Source organism: Caloenas nicobarica, chromosome 4 (genome assembly GCF_036013445.1).
Source record: "Caloenas nicobarica isolate bCalNic1 chromosome 4, bCalNic1.hap1, whole genome shotgun sequence".
Lineage (NCBI taxonomy): Eukaryota > Metazoa > Chordata > Aves > Columbiformes > Columbidae > Caloenas > Caloenas nicobarica.
In genome coordinates this window covers 38,989,563-39,009,679 of record NC_088248.1, presented here as the reverse complement: position 1 = coordinate 39,009,679, position 20,117 = coordinate 38,989,563, and the positions used below count along the sequence as shown (strand labels likewise).

At 36.2% G+C, this 20,117-nt stretch overlaps 1 protein-coding gene across 3 annotated transcripts in view; it reads right to left on the bottom strand.

The window, feature by feature from the left end:
• PALLD (palladin, cytoskeletal associated protein) overlaps positions 1–18,943 on the bottom strand; it is a 195,647-nt gene extending 176,704 nt beyond the window's left edge. For all 3 annotated transcript variants that reach the window (XM_065633184.1, XM_065633185.1, XM_065633187.1), the window contains exons 1-2: positions 18,794–18,943; positions 14,773–15,813 (exon numbers count right to left, since the gene is read on the bottom strand). In XM_065633184.1, coding sequence (XP_065489256.1) covers positions 14,773–15,812 — 1,040 coding nt within the window. In that variant the 5' untranslated portion in view covers position 15,813; positions 18,794–18,943. The remainder of the gene's footprint in view (positions 1–14,772; positions 15,814–18,793) is intronic.
• Between the last annotated feature and the right edge of the window lie 1,174 nt (positions 18,944–20,117).

Below are 20,117 nucleotides of genomic sequence, written 5' to 3'. Positions count from 1 at the left end.
TGGTTTACACTGCTTGTAAACAGGCTACTTGATGAATAGTTATGTTAGTTACCTAAATGTAAGGTTTCACTGTTTAAAAAGTAGAAAATTCTGAGTGAAGGGATCTAACTGGAACTAAGAATGAATTTTGCCAATAATATATAAAACCAGCTTCTATTAAATACTTAAGAATAGGAAAAAGGAGAAGTCACTTTTATACTTTAGATTGTATTTGTTAATTATCTACATAAATTAATTCCTGTTACTTTGTGAACTAATTGGTTCAGCAGGTGTTTACATTCAGAAGTAGCAGAGAAACAGATTTCTAGCAAGAATGGTGCAAATCAGTAAAAGTTTTGATGAGCTTCACATTCTGATAAGTGAAACGCCTAATACTGGATTAAGAATTCTAAGCCAGCACACATTTTAATCTGCCTACACTGGACAATAACAGAAATTCACTCTTCGAACACTTTAAAATGTATTAAAAATTAACTTTAACTTACATAATTCAAACTATGCATATTGCATTACTTCATTTTGTCTTTGCTTTAGCTGAAAATACACATGTCAATTGACTTAAACATTATCTTCTTTCAAGTAACTGTTTTTTTTTTTTTAGGGAATAAGGTAGAAGCTAAGGCAGTTCACATTCAAGCTTTAACTATGGATAATTGTCAATATGAGATCCAGGTTTCTGCTTGATCTCTGGGTTTAAGTATGATACTACAAAGAATATCTCTGTGCCCACTTATGGTCAAACATAGGCATGTAGAATGTCTAACTGGTTTTAGGTTTGTTTGGTTGCTTTTTTTTTTTTCTTTTTTGTTTGTTTTGGTTTTTTTCCCCCCATTGCCTCTTAAAAGCAAAGCTGTCATAACACAAAGGGACACTCTTGACCAAAGAGACTCACCTTCCCCTTCAGAATGGGCTATATGGAAAGCATATACAAAGGTAACTGGTTCTGACAGCATTTGATGCTATACCTGGCACCTAATTATCAGTGTATTAATGCTTTAGCCATTTTACTAATATGTCACAGGGAAAAAAAAAAAAAGTGGAAGAGTAAAATGCTAAGAATGCTGGATTGTGGCTAAATGGTAAACGGTCTTCTATGAAGCTTGTTATCAACTTGCACTTGTCAAGGCTAGTCTATAGGAGTAGGAAACACTCCATTCATGTTAGTTCAATTAATACAGGCCTCAGCTACTCACAGTGCAAATATTTAAGTAGTCTTCCCACAAGCAATGATTGGGCCTTGTGTTATCTTAGTGGCAACATCTTCTGTGATATTAAAAGAATCCATAGTTAGCAATGGGTACCTGTCAGTTGTACCATAAATGAGAGATAGATTCTATTTGTCTAATCTTTTTGCCTTGGCCATCTGAAAAGCACCACCTTATCAAATAAGAGGAGATAAACAGAAGCTGTTCACATATTATACAAGCTTTTTATAAAGCACTGAAATGCTCAGATGAAAGGCACTACTGCAAAGTATTAATTATTTTTTAACGTTAATGCATATATACACTGCAAGTATACATTATTAACAAGATGGAACAATTAGCCACTTTGATATGAAGCAGCATGTTAGTGTTAGACTAAAAGAAACCTGTCTTCATAATAGACTTGTTGCACAAAAATTTAAGTCCTCTACTTGCTTTGACCTGCAGGTAGCTGAAAATACCCAGTGGTTTAGGAGTGATTCTACCTGCTAATTAACTCCAACTCCCAAGCATTTTAACTTATTACCATTTCCCACAGGAAGTCTGACCTATTTGAGTTCACACTACTCAAGTTGTGTACTCATCTACACTGAATAGCATCACACTAACTGTAGCAGAGTTTGCTTAAGGAAACTAAGGTTCTTAGTGTCTGGTCTATAACAAGCATTTTGACATGAAGTACTTCAGCACATCAGACAAGATACTTCTATACAGGCATTTGCCCCTTCTGCAACTTAAAGGTATCTTCATATATACGAGTGAAATTATATAGTTGAATTATTCCTCCTGGTTTATTTCATACGATAGCCTCTCTTCTCTACCCAGATTACCTTAGTGTATATTTAAGTAGCCTGCTCATTTCCTGATTTACAGAAACATGTCACATAGATACTGATTCAAGTTTTCATTACTTAAGCAAGCCCCTTACTATTTCAGGTGTTTGCAATTTTTCGACTATTCCTACTGATCAATTCTCATTTTGTGAATTGCCTCAGACCAGGCAACTGACAGGGGCACAAAGTAGCAATTAAGTCCATTTATTATATTAATTCATGTAAAAGTTTTCTAGAGGATAAAAGCTAAAAAACAGTTATGCGTCTAAGGGGAAAACACCTCAGTGAGGATGTATTCTGTGCAAAGTTAAACTTGCAAATTCTATTCATTTGCTACCTTAAAAGAAATGCTATTTTTCAACATCCAAAAATAAAAAAAAAAAATTCCTTTTATCTTAGCTTCTTTCCTAAAGCATATGGAATGTGAGAACTCGTGACAACATAAAATGTCTTATGAATAAGTAACTTGGTGAGAAACCATTACAATGCCTCAGACATAAATAAAAGACCTGTTCTGCATATAGTGCATGTTCAGAGGTTTTGTAAAGTTCTGTCTAAAGCAAGAACAGGAAGTTTCTTTCATCATTATATTCCTTGAACATCACTCCCACATACCCTAAAAAGCCACCCAAGACTTCTATTTATTTCTACCAACCCCACTATTGATCAGAGTGATGGGTTCCACTGAAAGGAAGATTTTCAGTGGGTTTACAGACATAACAGGTCTATTTACTGCTATTCTTGCACCACTCACTTAAAAATGTGAGCACACTTGTACAAGGTATGAAAACAAAGCACTGTTAATGCCTTAACTTTCCTACTTACTTTACATCTTTGTGCTCAGGGAAAGAAATACAGATTTTAAGGAAGGACTTACTCTCTCATTTTCATAAGTGACAGGGAGCAGGTAGACAACGGAATTTCTTTTAGTCCTTTCTTTCACTTTGCATGGGCTGAAAGGGCAAGCCCAGGGCCTATTAAATGATCCACATTTACAGTCCACTTAACAGAGCCCTATCAAACTGCAACACTTGTTAAAAGAACACACTTTCCAGAGGGGTTCTACTACTAATGAAATAAGCTCAATTTTCACTGCTGTTTAACTGTGTTTCTTCTATGTTTGGTCTATTATAAGCTTTTAGTCCATAGCCTTCTCTACCTCCCTCTAAGCTCTGTCAGCTCCAATTGCATGAACTGAAGTTTAACATTTTAAGTCATCAGCTGTGAATGTTTGCAGAAAAGTCCTATTTGTTCAACTTCATCATCGAGATCTCTAAAGTTAGCTTTCACTTTGTCAAGAATGCATTTACAGAGCATATTTCAGACATGATGAAGTTTTTTTTATTAGGAAAGAATTTTTAAATTGTCAAGTTTCAAAGTGATAATCGTATTTACTTAATTTTTATTTAAAAAGCAACATATTGTATCTTATAAAGCTATGTCCTGTTTAAGTAATGTTATTAAACTGCTGTAATTATCCTTAAGAAACTTAAACAATCCAAGATGTGGTATTGCCTCTAGGCAAATGAGCAAATATGTCAAAGAATATTAAGCATAATATTTTAAATAGGATTTGGCGTAGCACTGCATACTTGTTGAACATTGATAAGTAATGATAAGCGGGGGAATGACCTGTTGGAGAGCAGCATAGGAGAAAGGGACCTGGGGGTCCTGGTGGACAGCAGGATGACCATGAGCCAGCACTGTGCCCTTGTGGCCAAGAAGGCCAATGGCATCCTGGGGTGTATTAGAAGGGGGGTGGTTAGTAGGTCGAGAGAGGTTCTCCTTCCCCTCTACTCTGCCCTGGTGAGACCTCATCTGGAATATTGTGCCCAGTTCTGGGCCCCTCAGTTCAACAAGGACAGGGAACTGCTGGAGAGAGTCCAGCACAGAACAACAAAGATGATTAAGGGAGTGGAGCATCTCCCTTATGAGGAAAGGCTGAGGGAGCTGGGTCTCTTTAGCTTGGAGAAGAGGAGACTGAGGGGTGACCTCATTAATGCTTATAAATATGTAAAGGGTGAGTGTCACAAGGATGGAGCCAGGCTCTTCTCAGTGACAACCAATGGTAAGACAAGAGACAACGGGTGCAAACTGGAACACAGGAGGTTCCATTTAAATATGAGAAGAAACTTCTTCACAGTGAGGGTAACAGAACACTGGAACAGGCTGCCCAGGGAGGTTGTGGAGTCTCCTTCTCTGGAGACATTCAAAACCTGCCTGGATGCCTTCCTGTGTAACCTCATCCAGGTGTTCCTGCTCCAATGGGGGGGATTGGACTAGATGATCTTTCAAGGTCCCTTCCAATCCCTAACATTCTGCGATATCAGAATTACCGACTTCAAATGTTTCTCTCCATGAAAAGCCTCACTACTTCATTTCTCTTCACATTTCAGTAGAAATAAAGCAGTCCACTCCTAAAACACGTGAGTTCATTCCCACCTCTGTTCTACTTAGCTTCTAGATTAAGTTTCAGTTTTCATAGATCGCTACTTTCAATCAGTCTGTGACAAGCAGATTGCTGATATATTTCCTCACTGTCAGACTTCTTGGCTATTGATGCTTTGCACAATACTGGAAAGGTTCAGAGACCATATGTAAGACTTATACAAATAAATGCTGAAACATGAAGTAAGAGCAGCATCTTAGAATATTGCCTCTGGCCTTGTTTCAGCACCACTTTCATTGGAAATCTGTGTTTTAAAACAAATTCAATTAAGCTTAGTTTTTAAACTAAAACTCTTTACCATGGACACAGCTAGTATAGTGGAAGAGCTTTCTGAAGACATGTGGTGCCTTGTTATTTTAGAGTTCATCCAAATCTCATTCAATTCCTATGTAAATAAAAGGCAAAAATTCCTTATATGTTTTTTCATTATGCAGATAATAGCACAATTTTTCTCATTTTAGAAGCATAATTTTAATGAATTTACTTTTAAGGTTTTCACATTGGCTGTCAAGCATAGAAAAAGTTTAAAATGTACTTTGATAACATCTATCTTTGAGTCTTTTTATAAATACTAGCTAATGTGTTATTTATTTATGGAGCATTAGCAGGGAACTTTAGATCCGCATACTTTTACTGAGGGGCAGACAAAGCAGAACAAAAGAACAATGAAGTGAACCAAGATTCTTTTAAACTTTCAGTAATGTAATCAGAAATACACCAAGACAGTGACACTGGTATTCATAAATAGACAGAGAAAAATAAAGTAACTGAGCTGGAATTCTCTTCCTAAATCCAGTCTGAAAGTACAGACCTAGTTAAGTTTCAACAACTATTTTTTTTTTTTTTTTTAAATTTTGTGCAGTTGCTTTTTATAAGACCCGTCTTCATACACTTAACAGGCTTTATTATTCCTGTTTTCAGGATGGAAAACAAAAAATAAACCCTGCTATTTCCTAAAACGTAAACTACAAAAGAGACTTCAGCGTTCATGAAAAATACTAAGCATACAGCTCTGAAGAAAGAGAGCCTGGTGACGCACAGAGCCTGTATAACAAAGATGAGGAAATGCGTATGTCACATAGTCAAAGCTGTTCTACAGAGACAAGAAATCAGTGAAATGTAAGAATAACCCAGGATCTAAGTCTGGGATCTGTAGCTCCTCCTTGGGGCTTTTATTAATATAAGAAGCGAACAAACAGTCTGTGTGTTCCCCAGCCACACCACCCCTCCAACCACACCCACACATTCTCAATTTTAGATCTTTGAATTTTCATTCTGTAACACCCATGAACTTCTCAGCCTAAGTTATAAAATAAACAGATTGTTAATTCAAGCATAAGACTTTCATAAATTATCCCATTATGACAATCTGGACTTTATAAAGATCATTTCACCTATGAAATAGCCTGGCTCTCCAGATACCCATTTTAAATACTATACTCTATGGTTTTAGGCAGCAATGACAAAAAAAATCCCCATCGAAATAGAATACTTGGTTATCATATACTACAAGAGTCTCCTAAATGCAGTTCTATATTAGTGTGATGAGAAATAATAAAGAATCCTCTTTCCAACACCCTTGTGGTTCTAAGGTAAATGGAGTATTACTTATGAGTTAAGAAAACTGCTGCACTATGAGCATTTCTCAGATATGCCATGCTATTTTTAAAGAAGGTAAGTGCCTGATCTAAACAGGCCTTATCTCCACTGCATGTTTTCACCAAGATGCAGAAAATTTGGACAGTGTGGACTTTTGCTGCCACAAAATGGAGAATGGAAAAGGAAACATTTGAAAGATACGTGTTATCTACTTAAAACCTGCCGGCCACAAATTACTACAGGCAGCCACCGCAATAATTTAACCATTTGCACTAGGGTATAAACCCTCACTTCCCCAATAAGGCCCACTAGTCCAGAGCTCTGTTCTAAGACAAACAGAATTAAGAAGCAGTTTCAGAAGTCACTGAGGTGACTTTCAACATCACATTCCAGATCGGCTCCAAAGGAAACTGAAACCCCAGGAATGCCTGGAGATGGACAGGCCTTATCCCAAATCAACAAAAGCAGACAAACAAAATTCAAGACATAAGAATGGCATAGCATGGTCCAATAAACCAAGAGCATAGAAGGAAATAAATGAGAAGGGAAGAAAGGCTAACAGAATAACATCAAGACTGCAAATAGCTATTAGTTTGACTCATAAATGAAGGAAAAAAAAAGGCAAAAGATTATTGACATATGAGGGTTAAGAAAAAAATATTAGTGACAGAAAAATATGGAGGACGTTGACATATTGTTTTCATATCGATATATATTATATTTTAATTTGAATGCAAATAAAATACTAAATGACACGTTACTGCTGAGCAGATTTCTGAAACGAAGGTACTACCAGATTAAAACGGCTTTTTTATCTACACTCAATACTACACACACTGTTCATACTTTCAGATGGTCTTCAATGTTCCATACACATAAAAATCTCCAAATCTACAAATATAACATTTTTTGACCCAAGGAACTCCATCGGTGGAAGAATCTTTCTCCATTTTTAACAACTACTTTCTCTTTGCAGATTAGTAAGAAGATAGATCAGTGGAATTCTACTCTGAAATCATTAGTAAAAGAGCATTGTAGATTCCTGTATAAAAGTACATTTATTGGACAAAATGGTTTCATAAAGAAAACCAGCCAGACTATGGGGAAAATACAAGAAAAATGTTTATATTTGGAAGAAGTTTAGCATCTACCTCCATAAACTGTCTCTCTTGGAAGTAAATGCAAAATATTCTGGGAACACTTCTTGTTTACAAAAGGTTGCATAGTAACAAAGAACCACTATTTCTTGTCACCCTGTTCTAAACATTAATAAACAATTATAACAACCCTGTGAATGAATGGAATAGAAACTATTGTGTAAATTAGGGTTTTTTATAATAGATGGATTCTTACTGTAAAGTATTGCATTTGGTAATAAACTAAAGTAAAATCACCTCAAATACACACGATGAACAGAAATCCAGTAAACCAACAGATCAAAGGAAAAAGTGAAACATAATAGAATTGCTGTACTTAAATGTTGCTAAAATACTTTGTATATTAATTTCAGTTAAAATGAAACATGTCACATCATCCTAAAACTATGAATACCTGAATAAAAGCTATTAGAGATTCACTAAAACAAGCAGGTCTCTGATAAAGCTGTAAGGTTGCTAGAGCATCTAAAATAACACATGAGGAAATGGGTCTGTTAAAACAAGGAAAAAAAAATGAGAGAAACTTTGCTATAATTACAGTATTAGTAATGATTTTGGACAAGTTTAAATGAGAATTCTCAATAATAAAAACTGCAAAAATTCCGAAATAAACCATTTGTGTAGTCAATACTATCTCTGGCACAAAGTAGCACTTGAGTATTTGCAACAGAACTGTTATCTATTTCTGTCCTCTCTCAAAAAACAGTAAGCTTTATTTTAAAACACACGAATAGGAAATAATGTGAGAATCACATTAAACTTCAATGAAATATTTTTACCATATAAGAATAATAGATTTGGCTGTTCACAGAATCACAGAGTGTTAGGGATTGGAAGGGACCTCAAAAGATCATCTAGTCCAATCCCCCTGCAGGAGCAGGAACACCCAGATGAGGTTACACAGGAAGGCGTCCAGGCGGGTTTTGAATGTTTCCAGAGAAGGAGACTTCACAACCCCCCTGGGCAGCCTGTTCCAGTGTTCCGTCACCCTCACTGAGAAGAAGTTTCTTTTCAAATCTAAGCTGAACCTCTTGTGTTCCAGCTTGAACTCATTACCCCTTGTCTTACCATTAGTTGTCACTGAGAAGAGCCTGGCTCCATCCTCATGACACTCACCCTTTATATATTTATAAACATTAATGAGGTCACCCCTCAGTCTCCTCTTCTCCAAGCTAAAGAGACCCAGCTCCCTCAGCCTTTCCTCATAAGGGAGATGTTAATGACTTCCAAGTCACAAAAGTTCTCTCCTGCTACTTAGAGCACATACTAATCCTTTCAATCTTTTATAAAGTATTTCTCCAATCACTATAGCTACCAAAATGCTTGTAGTCTAGTATAAAATCTGTTGTTAAGACACATTAAACATCTATTTGTTCAGAAGAAAGTTTAGTTCTTGGGCTAGCAAATAAGAATGTAATTAACAAATACTTTAAACAAGTTCATCATAAAATGGTTTCAATAAAGTTTCCATCTGGAATAACACAAGTATGTATTTAAGCTTCTGAAAATATTTGAAAAACAGGACCTGAACCACCTGGCTCTAAACTCTAACCTGAATAGCTAAGAGGAACAGTTCTGAAGAGAACTATTAAAGAGCTTATACAAAAAAATGAGGAACACACCCAAGAAACAGATTTTTTTGAACTAAGGATACCTAGAATTATGAAACATGTAGTTAAATGTGTTCCATTAAGACACATACATAAATACCTATTCATAGCTTATTGGAAAACAAAGTAGTAGCAAAGCCTTGCCATTACAAAACACTTGCACCTCCCCCCAAGTCACTAGTGTTTCATTACAACTACAAAATAGACACAACGAGAGACTTCAAGAAACAAAACTAAACAGTCCCTTTAAACCACAATTCTCCTACCTGAAATCAAGCCTAGTAAAGAAGCAGAAACTGCATCTGTAACATCCTTCACATTCCCAAGACTTAAAAATTTACCAACTGTAGGTAGTTCAGTCACTATTGTCTTGTACACCTGGATTTCCTCCCAGCTGTGTGCATCTGTGTTAAGCATTACTTAACCTGACGATCAATATTCTGTGCAGCTGTGCCTGATTAGAGTACTGGGGGATCACACCCTTTATCATAGGAAGACTATGGTGGAGACAGTTCATTGCATGTTTTTAGACTTCAAAGCTTTTAAAGGCTTTTAAAGGCTGTAAAACTGGGTAAGATTTGTGAAGTTGTAGACGTCAAGGTCACTGGGTTTTATTATAAGAGTGTTGTACTCTGTATTTGTTTCTATATTTTCTAAAACCAGTTCTGGATTATGTGCTAGGAATGTTTCTAGGTGGGGATTTTAGGTCCTTGTTACAGTGAAATTTAAATAAACAACACTTATGAGAAGAAAAGGGTTATAATGAGAATAGATTCCTTAAAGCAAAGAAAGCCTTCTCTATCCTTGCCATGTAGTATGTAGGAAGTGTTGTGTTTTGTTTTGTTTGTTTTCCTTTGGGAGTGGGGGGTTTGTTCACTTTGCTGTTGAAGATGGAAGAGAATATACTTTGCACAAAATGTTTCAGTATCCATTGTGCTACAGTACCTGGCTTACAGCTCAAAGCAGACCTCAAAAGTAATTAAATATTCAGGCAGTGAGGCAAATGCTGAAGAGGTCCCAGGAGGGATGTGTGTTAGCTGGCTCAGTGCTTACTTGGGTATTTTAAGTATTGCACTGTTGATGCACTTTGAAGGAGAGCTTCTGATTGATACAATGGTGTTGAGAGTAGTATAGAAAATTTCTATTTCAACTTATATTTTATGTGCTTTAGACCTTCTTTAGAAGAACTTCTCAAACTACTCTACTTTGCTAGGTCTTAAGATTAGAATCTGGGTTGTTCAGCAATGTTAAAATTGTTCTGACCGGTAACAAAATCTTTGTTGTTAGATATTTAATTTTCTGCTAGTAGAACTAGTAAGTTAGAGATTTAATTCTGAGGAAATGTAGTGGTTCTTGAAATTTAACTGACTGTTTTCTTGACTGATTCAACCCTAAGATTCTAGTTAAAGTCCTTATGTCAAAGTTTACTTATTTTTACTCTTGTAGAACAAAGCTACTTTAGTGAAGTTTTGTCACTCAAACCATAATACAGTTTTTACTTTCCATATGATACAGTTATGAACATCTAAGGAACTTAAAATTTAAGAGGCCTTCTTAGTCACAAAACCTTCAAGTATAAACCTTGTTCTTACACTACATTTGATGGTTTCTTTGCTTACAATAAGATTCTGTAACCTTGTTATCTTTAGCCTCATAAGAAGGGTAGCAGATTAAAGCAGGAGTCTACCTTGAATTTGGATAGGTTGGGGACTTTGGAAAGTTTAACACCAAGAAAGCTATGAAAAGAAAGCCAGTTATAACAATTATTGGGTTCCAGATTAAAATGTGATGCACAGAAAAACAATAACATGCTAAACAGCCTGAAATATCTAAGTAGCTTCTTTTGAATGCCTTTTGCTCTGCTAGTAGACCACTTGGATGAACTCATGGCCACCAGTGCTTGATTCTGCCTAAATATCAGCTGTGCTCATTATTAGGCTGGACAACTTCTTGGGTGCGGGGAAAAACAACAATTTAGTTAGTGCTTTTCTTGTCATCATAAAACTTATGTTATTTTATCATGACTTTAGGAACTATGGCTTCTGGTTATTTTCTTGCCAGCTGAGACAAAAAATAACCCCAACAACAACAACAAAACCCCACAACAAACAAACCAAAACAAAAACCCCCACAAATGAACAAAAAACCAAAATAAACAAAAAACCTCCCACATCAATTGCTCTCTACTTTTATCATACCACACAGAGTACCAAAGGTATTGTTTGCAGTGGCTAGGTTATTGAAACTGGCTTTTCTGGGAAAAATCAGAACAACTGAAGCCTGAGTTCTGCAGATTTTACTGCTATGTGCAAATGTACAGACCATAGTAATCTTCGCTTATGCCTCTCTATGCATCTCCTGTTCAGTAAGTTTTGCATGTGCAAAGTGGCTGGATATTACGCCTCACAGACCAGGTAACTGTTCAGCTTGTTCTATAGCCCTTCTTTTGGCAATAATGTTAATATCCATTTCTGTCTTCTACCTATTCAGCACTTTTCACAAAATGTTTAATACCTGTTTCCCTCTGGCCAGTTTCCTCAGAAAACAGTAGGTAATTAAATCCAATTCATATGGTAATGCTCCAAAGATTTTTTCAAAGGCATTACAAATCAGAAATTCAGACTAATGGAACAGTTTTCTAAGTACAGTGCTTTAGAAAACTAGATTCTTTTTATTACCAAACTACATGAGAATCGTCAACTAGTATCGTATCATTGATGTTTGAGTTCTTTTGTTTAACCATATAAAAACCAAATTTACAGAAATGTTCCTAAAAGTGGCACAAACGGCAAGCATTCTTCACTTGCTCTGTAATACATCAATGGTTTTAAACAGGCTTGTGTTTTTCCACTGCAGCATATTAGCTGTTTACTGGATATTCAGGATCTACCATAAACCTCTTTCAGCTCCAGAAAGAGGGGGAGTGATGTGCACAGGTGATATTACGTAACTGTTCAGAAGTTCCTAGTAATGTTGTTATAGTCTAGAGTCCACTACTAATTTTCGTGCATCCTTCCTTATCTTCTAAAGGAAAGAACCCCTTTCTTTCCCCGGGATTCAGAGACAGGACTTTGCAGTCTAACCCAAACAGCGCGCAAGTATTTGCCGCATCCTTACGCGGTGAGCCCAGCCTCTTCAACCACTGAACGAGCCTTGGCTTTTGTTCCGTGGGCTCCCCAGCAGCGGCGGGCTGTGCGCTGCCCCCTTGCGCGGCCCGGCCTGGGAGAGCCCAGCCTGTGCTGTGTGCGAGTGACCTCTGCAGCCACGGCAGAGTCATTACAGCAAGGTCCCGGTGGAGAACTGTGCGAACTTCCAAAATAAATAGTTTTTTGAGCTAACGGCTGCCGTATTTTTCTTCTCTTGAAGATCTACAACGAAACAGAGGCTGAAGGGGAAAAGTATTTTTAGTGGGAAATTTTTAAAAGTAATTTTTTGTTAGTAAGTAATAGGTCTTCAGGTATATTCATAATTTTATGTGCAGTTGCCATATGGAGAATTATTAATAATTACTAAATAAAACCAACTTGAGAGTGGACCATGCAAGTGTATAAACTGACTGTCAAGGAGCTTTGCAAGACACTGAGAAGCTGACATGAAGCAAATTTGCTATGATTCAACAATGGTTGTATCTGCAGCCTAATAACATAGCACAATTATAGGTTTCAAAAAGCAAAATAAGCCAAAAGTTACAAATTAATTGATACTCCTGAGATTACTTAAAAGTATAGTGAACTTTAAAATCATCTATTATGTCATGACTCATTCTGCTCAGTGATTAAGATTTGCCTTCTCCTTTAATGATTCTGCAAGAGTTAAGATTCAGAAAAGCAGAGTTCGCATTAAAATTTGAAAAAAATAAAGCTTTTTCATACATTTCTTGTAAATGTCTTGATATTGGCAGCCACTGTAATGAATATAATGATGTAAGAGACCTAAGGAAAAAAGCTGCACAGCTTGTACACAACTTCCTAGTTCAGATGATATTTATGTGTGGTCCTGGAGTAATATCACTGAAGACTGATGGTCCATCAGATAAAATAAGAGCAATGAGATACTGAAGTATTACAATAGTGTATCTTTGCTCTTAAAACACTGTAACCTCATTGCTGCTGTCAAGCTCAGGTAAACGACCTGTGCTGTGTTCCATAAAATAAATAAATAACTTCTAATTGGTTCGGAATAGAACTGTAGTTCTATGTAGTTCAATGGCAGGAAATACAGAATATGTCAGTCTGGTGTCACCAGTGGGTTTTTTTTTTCCTGTTTTGATATGAAAATAAATGCCTTTTGACCCTAGGCTCTATGTAATGAACCTTTAGTAATTCTGGTTTTAGAGATCGTCCATGCCTCTGCACACCTTCTAAGATCATTTTCACCCCACAAAATAAATTTTGTAACTAATAGATTGATGGTGGTGAAAGCAGTGTTTCATTGTAGTAAAACAATATTGTCTACAAACTGACTCTCAGTACCTTAATAGTCTTATTAATGACTTGATAAGTAGTATCCTAAAAAAAACCAACCAACCAACCAAAAAACAAACAAAAAAACCCACCAAAACCCACCAAAACCAAACCATGACTTTGTGTCTCTTGCTTTCTTAGCAAGAAACTTTGTAAGAAAGTTTGTACATTTTTAAATTTTGTTGACAAACATCTAAAATTTTCAAACTGACAGCTCTGTTTATTCCTGTACCAAAAGGTACAAATTCTAAAAATATGATAAAGACTAATTTCAAAGGAGAAGTACAGTTATGGTATGTACGAAGACACTGTTTAGTGATGGATATGAATTCCTAAGCTTGCATAGCCGCAAGGCCTATACATGTGACTGTCTGCAAGTAATCAGAGGTAACTCAATGCAAAATATTAGTAATTTCAAAGTGTTGAAAGACTTCACAGAAAAAGATACAAAGAAATTTAAAGCACAAGTGTTACAGGAGAGTGATTGCTCTATTTCTCTAAGGAAATGTTGAGAACTTTAAAAGAATTATATAGTCTTCAGATGTAACTAAACCTTAGAGGAAGTTCTGAATGGGGAACTAAAATTCTCTCCTGTTGAAACTGGTCTTTTTGGACAAAATTTTCCTTTGAGAATGTCAAATATGCTCAGTTGACTTAAAATGAAAGTAGGTTGTGTGGAACTATTAAACTAGAGGTATAATCTACCCGTGTGTGTTAAGCAATCATATTAGCATTACGGATCAGACCTGTGGAGTGGCAAACACTATTTATGCAGTGCTGGGTGACCTTAATTTCTATTAGCTTTGCAGGGAAAGGAAGACAGTGGAAGGTATTATGAGTTATTCATAATAAAAATATGTAAACATGTAAAAACAAACTTACACAGCAGTTACTTTATGTTTTGTCATTGAAAAAAGCAAATGCACATAAATGTCACTACAAAATATCAAAGTAAGTTTTGAAATGGGGAACATCTTTATATCTTCTGGAAATGTCTCACACAAGAGGGTATTTGACTAGATTTAGAAAATTTTAGGTTACCTCGTAGTATAGACCCCAAATCCCATCGGTATGGGGCTTGGAGACATTCTAACTAATTGAGAGTAAAAATTGTATCAACTGCCTGATACCTGCTCTTCAGGGGCAAATTGTGAATTCTTTCACCTAGATTAATGAGGTGACTGTCACACAGAATTTTGTTAGAGCTAATTCTGTTTCTAATTTTGCCATGTGGCTCTTCAATCAAGTAGAACTTCATTTCCCAAGCAGAAAATAATGAAACACTCTAGAGAACTGAAGAGGTCAGAATCTGTCATTCCATGTGTTTACTAACCCCTGTGTGATCCACTGTTGTTATGTGACTACCTCTAAGAAAGTTCACTGTGATGCTTGGCATTGAGTATCTTCGACAATCAGAAGATGATATCTGGTGCCTTAATCAAAAGCACACACTTACCTGACATCAGGGACTGGGTTGCCAGAAACTCTGCACTCCAGTAATACTTTATTTCCTTCAGCAACTTCCTGGCTCCGGAGCTTCTGAGTGAATTGAGGTGGTGAAGACCGATTCTCTTCCATGTTGATGATAGGATGGCAAAGGACCACTTCACTCTGAGTGATGTTCTCCCTTTCAGAAAAGTGCTCTCCATTCAGATGAACCCCAAGTAATTTTGCCTCAGGCTCAGTATCTTGATGTGGCTTGTCAAACTCCTGGTTCACTGAGGTACTTACGGGTAGTTGTTTCTTTTTAGGAGACAGGTATCCACTGTCTGGAGAAGAAGAGTCCCCATCAGGACTTCGACCTCTTGTCATTCCTGCCTGTCTAAATATAGATGATAATTCTTCTATGAATGTGGCAGCTTTGTCACATAGCTTGTTCCTGAAAGGAACTTCTCCCTGGGATGCCAGTTCAGGTGTTGGACTTGTCTTAGGCACACCTGGACCATCTTTCTCTGGATGTTTCAGGCTTCTAATGAAGCTGGGACTAGCAGTTGGCAAAGGTGAGGTGCTCGTTTGCCTCCTGGGAACTGTGACAACACTACTTGCTGTTTGAGGTACGGTGGATTGCTCTTGCCAGTTCCTTGGGAGAGTGTCACTTACAGCAGATGAAGTCAGACTGCTTGCTTGAGGCCTCTGCACAGCATCTTGCTCCTGAAGTTTGGTATCCCTGAAAGAGAAATTTTCTGAATTGCTAGAAAGAGAGGTGTTGAAATGAGTAAACTCTGGTGCTGCTTTCTGATCCTCTTTCATGGAATTGGCAATGGCTTCCCAAGCTATGTCAAGGCTCTTGCATATTTCCTCTTGGGTAAGGAAAGCAGAAAGCTCATTTGAAAATTCCCCATTCTGTGTGTCTGGTAGGGAATCACAGTACTCATGGTAGGATGAAGCTTCTGACATATTTTCAGGGTATCCCTTATTGGTGCCTTTCTCTGCACAGTAAACTTCCTTCAGCATCAAAGAAAGAGGCAATGCCTGGCTACAGCTTCTCTCTTGCATCCTGGAAGACACAAATACAATTTTTCAATAAGAAAGAGAACTTGTTAATATAAATCCCTGTTATGGCCTGGTTCCCATAAGCTAGACACAAAACCTGGAGAAGTGCAGAACCCAATGGTGCATGAAATACCATAAATCTTCATTTCTATTAGAATGGGCCAGGGCTGCAAATTGTCTAGGTGGAAATGAGAGTACTTAAGAGTAATTTTTCCCATGCATATTCCTTCAGAACTATGAAGACATCCTTTGTATATTGCCAAGCACAAAGCTGAATTCCACTGGACCAATCTGAGTGATTTGTAATTTCACATCTGATTGATTATTTCACATCAATGTTATTATACTTCGCTTTTCCTGGTTTTAGGCTTTTGATGATTTGGAGAATATATTTACTTTTCTCATACCTTTAACACTGTCTTCCAGTCACTAAACCATCAAATTCCAAGAGGAAAACATTGATCTAGTTGAAACCATTATGAGAATCTACACAAGTATGTCTGGATTAGAAATTCCAAGTTATCTTTCCTGTTTAAAGTTGATAATGTTTTTAATACTAATTGACTTATTTTATTAATGATTTAAACTTGTTACCTTTCAATACAACTTACTCGGACTTTTCTCAACACTAGTAAGTGGAACATCAAACTACCACATACTAAAAGTAAAACACGAAAGAAACAGGTTTCACAACCTATGTATCACCCTGCACCGTTTAAGTGTATAAAGCATATTATGCATATTCTGTACCAGTTTCACAAAGTTCAGAAGCATCCATACATCTCCAGTTTTTCCACATGATTTTAGAATGAGTGTTCTCTGTCTCCATAAAGCCAGCAAGAAACAAGTAACCACACTTTTCCCAAGCGAAAGATCTGCCTGAAACTCTCCTTATAGAAATTTATTTGTCCTGCTGGTCACTAGATTGAGAGTGATCTCATTTTAGAAGTAATTGTTACTTCTGTGAACCATTGAATTAAGTTGAACATCGGCTTTTAGAATAACCCTTGAAAATTCACTTATAATAATTTCTATGAGATTTCTTGTGCACAAGGTTTTTAAAAATGTATGTTCTCTTCATGGTCTAAAACATTTCTCCACTGATAGGTAGATGGCTTGACAGTCAGGAGAGGCACTCGGATGTATTTTACATCAGCTTGTGAAAGCTCCAATTACCTTTAGTCACTTCACCAGGGCTTACCCAGCATGTAGTCATTAACTGACTGAGAGATTACTGGAATAGTTGGCCTGGCATATGCATCTCTTGATATGCCTGCTTGTCTTGCCAACAGATCACAACTCAACACATAAAAGAGAAGTATAACGGAACAGAAACATGTTAGGACTTGATGTATGTTTTTACAGAATACAGTGGTAGGCTTATTCTTTAGGATTACATTTTTCTTTCCTTTTATCTTTGTTTACAGGGCAACAAATCTAGCAACCATGGCAATCTCTCGTCAACAGAATCTAAAAAGGTATATACAGTATAACTGACTACCACATAGCAGCTTTAAAGAATGAATTTGAGAAGCCAAGCAAACAGTTGGTCTAGAGGCTCAGCTGTTAAGGCATAAACTGGACAACTGCCAGAGAACCACGTGTTAAACCTGGAGAGTTTCTGTCTCCTTAATCTTAGTTACTTTTTAACACTTTGTGTTCAAATAAACAAATGTGGTGGTTTACTATTTAGATAACTTGTAAATATCTGTGATTCAAATGATATCTTTATTTAAATCTGATTCATACTGGTTCCTAGCTTGCTCACATCTCAAAGTGACACATTACATACTCAGATAAACTCCTCTGACTTCCAAGACCAAGCTGCTCTGTTGTTTCAATGGGTTATGGGTCGCAGAACAATTTCACCTATTGCTAGCCACCCAACATGATGATTAAAATAAATGTATTATGAATTAGCGTATCTCCACCTACTACTCAGTTTTATGCTGTTGTTACTCATCAGCAAAATATTATGGCTACATATGTCATAATTTTCAAAGTGCAATGCCTAAATTTAGGTAAATCAATCCAAAGCTGGGTATTTAGATAAAGTTGATGAAATGAAATATGTACTGGTTATTGGAAATGTCTAATGCTGATAAGCCTTCTTGGTGAGAAAGGTCTGATGACTAAAAACAGATTTATATGTCTAGCTTCGGACAGCTGAAAAAGGAAGCTTCCAGTATAAAGACTTATTTCAGCCACACTGTAATACATAAAACCACTATTCTTTTAGGGCAACTTGCAACCATAGTGAACTGGAGGTGAAGTATCACTAACCCTATCAAGTAGCATATAAGATCATAATTAGAAATTTCAAATGCTATTTCTAGCTTCTCCAAGTTAGACTACAATGTATTTATAACAGTTTTCATCATCATTACTCATTAGGTAACCTGCAAAGCCATATACTATATCATTTAAAGACATAAACATAAAATACAGTGTTGCATGCAGATCAGCATTCAGCTATGCTTCCAGCATTATTACGTGTAAATTATTTATGGGGTACTATTTGCTATATATTTAAAAATTACTCACAAGTAAATACACATTTTAATATCACACTGGTTAAATATTTATCCAGAAGATAATATAGATGCTCTAAGGAATAATACGATAAATAGTAAATTCAAAATTTACTACATTACAATTTACAAAAAGAAAACATTTGAATAATTAATCAAATTAATGTATTGAAAAGATAAATAATGAAAAATAGAAAACCACAGAAAATCAAAAGACTCATTTCAAACATAAGCATCTTGAATTTGTGGAACCTGTCCGATGAAAAATTGTTGCTTAAAAAAGTATGACCCAAAGCAAATCTGTTCAAAGGAATAATATGAAGGAAGAAGAGTATCTAGTAAGATCTTTTTTTTAAACTAAAAAGTCACATATTTTTCCTCTGAATTTTGAAATCCTGCAAAATTACTCCCCAAAGTAAAATAACTAAATTTAGCAGAAAATATAAAACAGACCTTAGAATGAATGGGCCAATATGAAGAATCTCAAGTATAATTAATAGCAGGTAAAGTTGCTTTTTTCCTTCTTTATCTAAGTAGGCTTAAAGTTGCTCCAGCTATTCACTAAAGATTGCTTGGTCCTGGGTAAGCATCGAGAAGACTGTGGCCTGTGTGTTACATCTGTCCTGTGTGACTATGTAATTCTTACCCCACTCATCTATATTTGGTAACTGAACTCATGTTTCAGCAGACTGCCGCTATCTGGAATTCCAGCAGAAGCAACGTTGGGCCTGGAAGTGGCACAAAGTTCTGTGTACTTACTACTCAGAGATTCAGAGAACTTAATCATTTAAATGAGCAATTTTTATCGTATTTAACACAGTATTTTTGGTGGTTTAAAAATATTATTCTGGAATTTTAGGATGTGAATCTCACTCATTGTCAAAGGGCCTACCTCCACAGGTCATAGAAAACACAATGTGTGAAAGTTAATTTTTGAAAAATAATTTATTTCTACAGCATTTTGTCTTAACAGGTTTCTAACTTTTAAACTATTTTTGTTACAATAAGTAAAATAATAGGCTTTTTCTACTAAAAGTAGTTTAAAACTAATAGCTTTCTTGTGTACCTTAAAATTCCTTCCAGGACAAGAAAAAAGCATAGAATCATTTAGGTTGGAAAAGACCCTTAACATTTTTAGAGTTATCAGCAGAAATGGTACCTCTTCTTGTAATAATAGATAATTATTAATCTGTAGTCATATACTACACTGTATAAATAAATTTACCTCTTGAATTTCCACATTTCAAATGAAGCAATCCTATCATCAGAAAAGAAGTATCTCCCTCAGAAATGACACACACACATACCAACCCTGGAAAAACACCTATGCTCTAAAAAACTGTACAACCGACAGATGTACTAACACTAAAACAATCAAAATGCATTTCTGGTTTCTATAGCCTTGTAGATTGTAAAGAATAGCACAGTCAACTTTCCCTTACTGTCTTTTCCAAGGAAATCCTTTCACCTCATTAAGAACCCCGTGAGAGTTTTGTCTAAGGGAAGAAAAACCTTCCGTCCAAGAGCACGCTCGTGCCTTTTCAGGCACATCATTTCCTTTGAATACTCAGTGAAAGGGAGGACTAAACTTGAAGACTGCTTGTTTAATCTACAGACTTTATCACATAATTTCCAGAAACAAAAGCAAAGTGTAGGTAGGATTGTTTCTGCCAGATCACAGCCTATTGGGAGTTAAATTCTCTAGACTAGATAGGAGAAATTGTAGCTCCAAATGGATGTTACAGACTTCCATCCCTTCTGTCAGCATCCATTATAT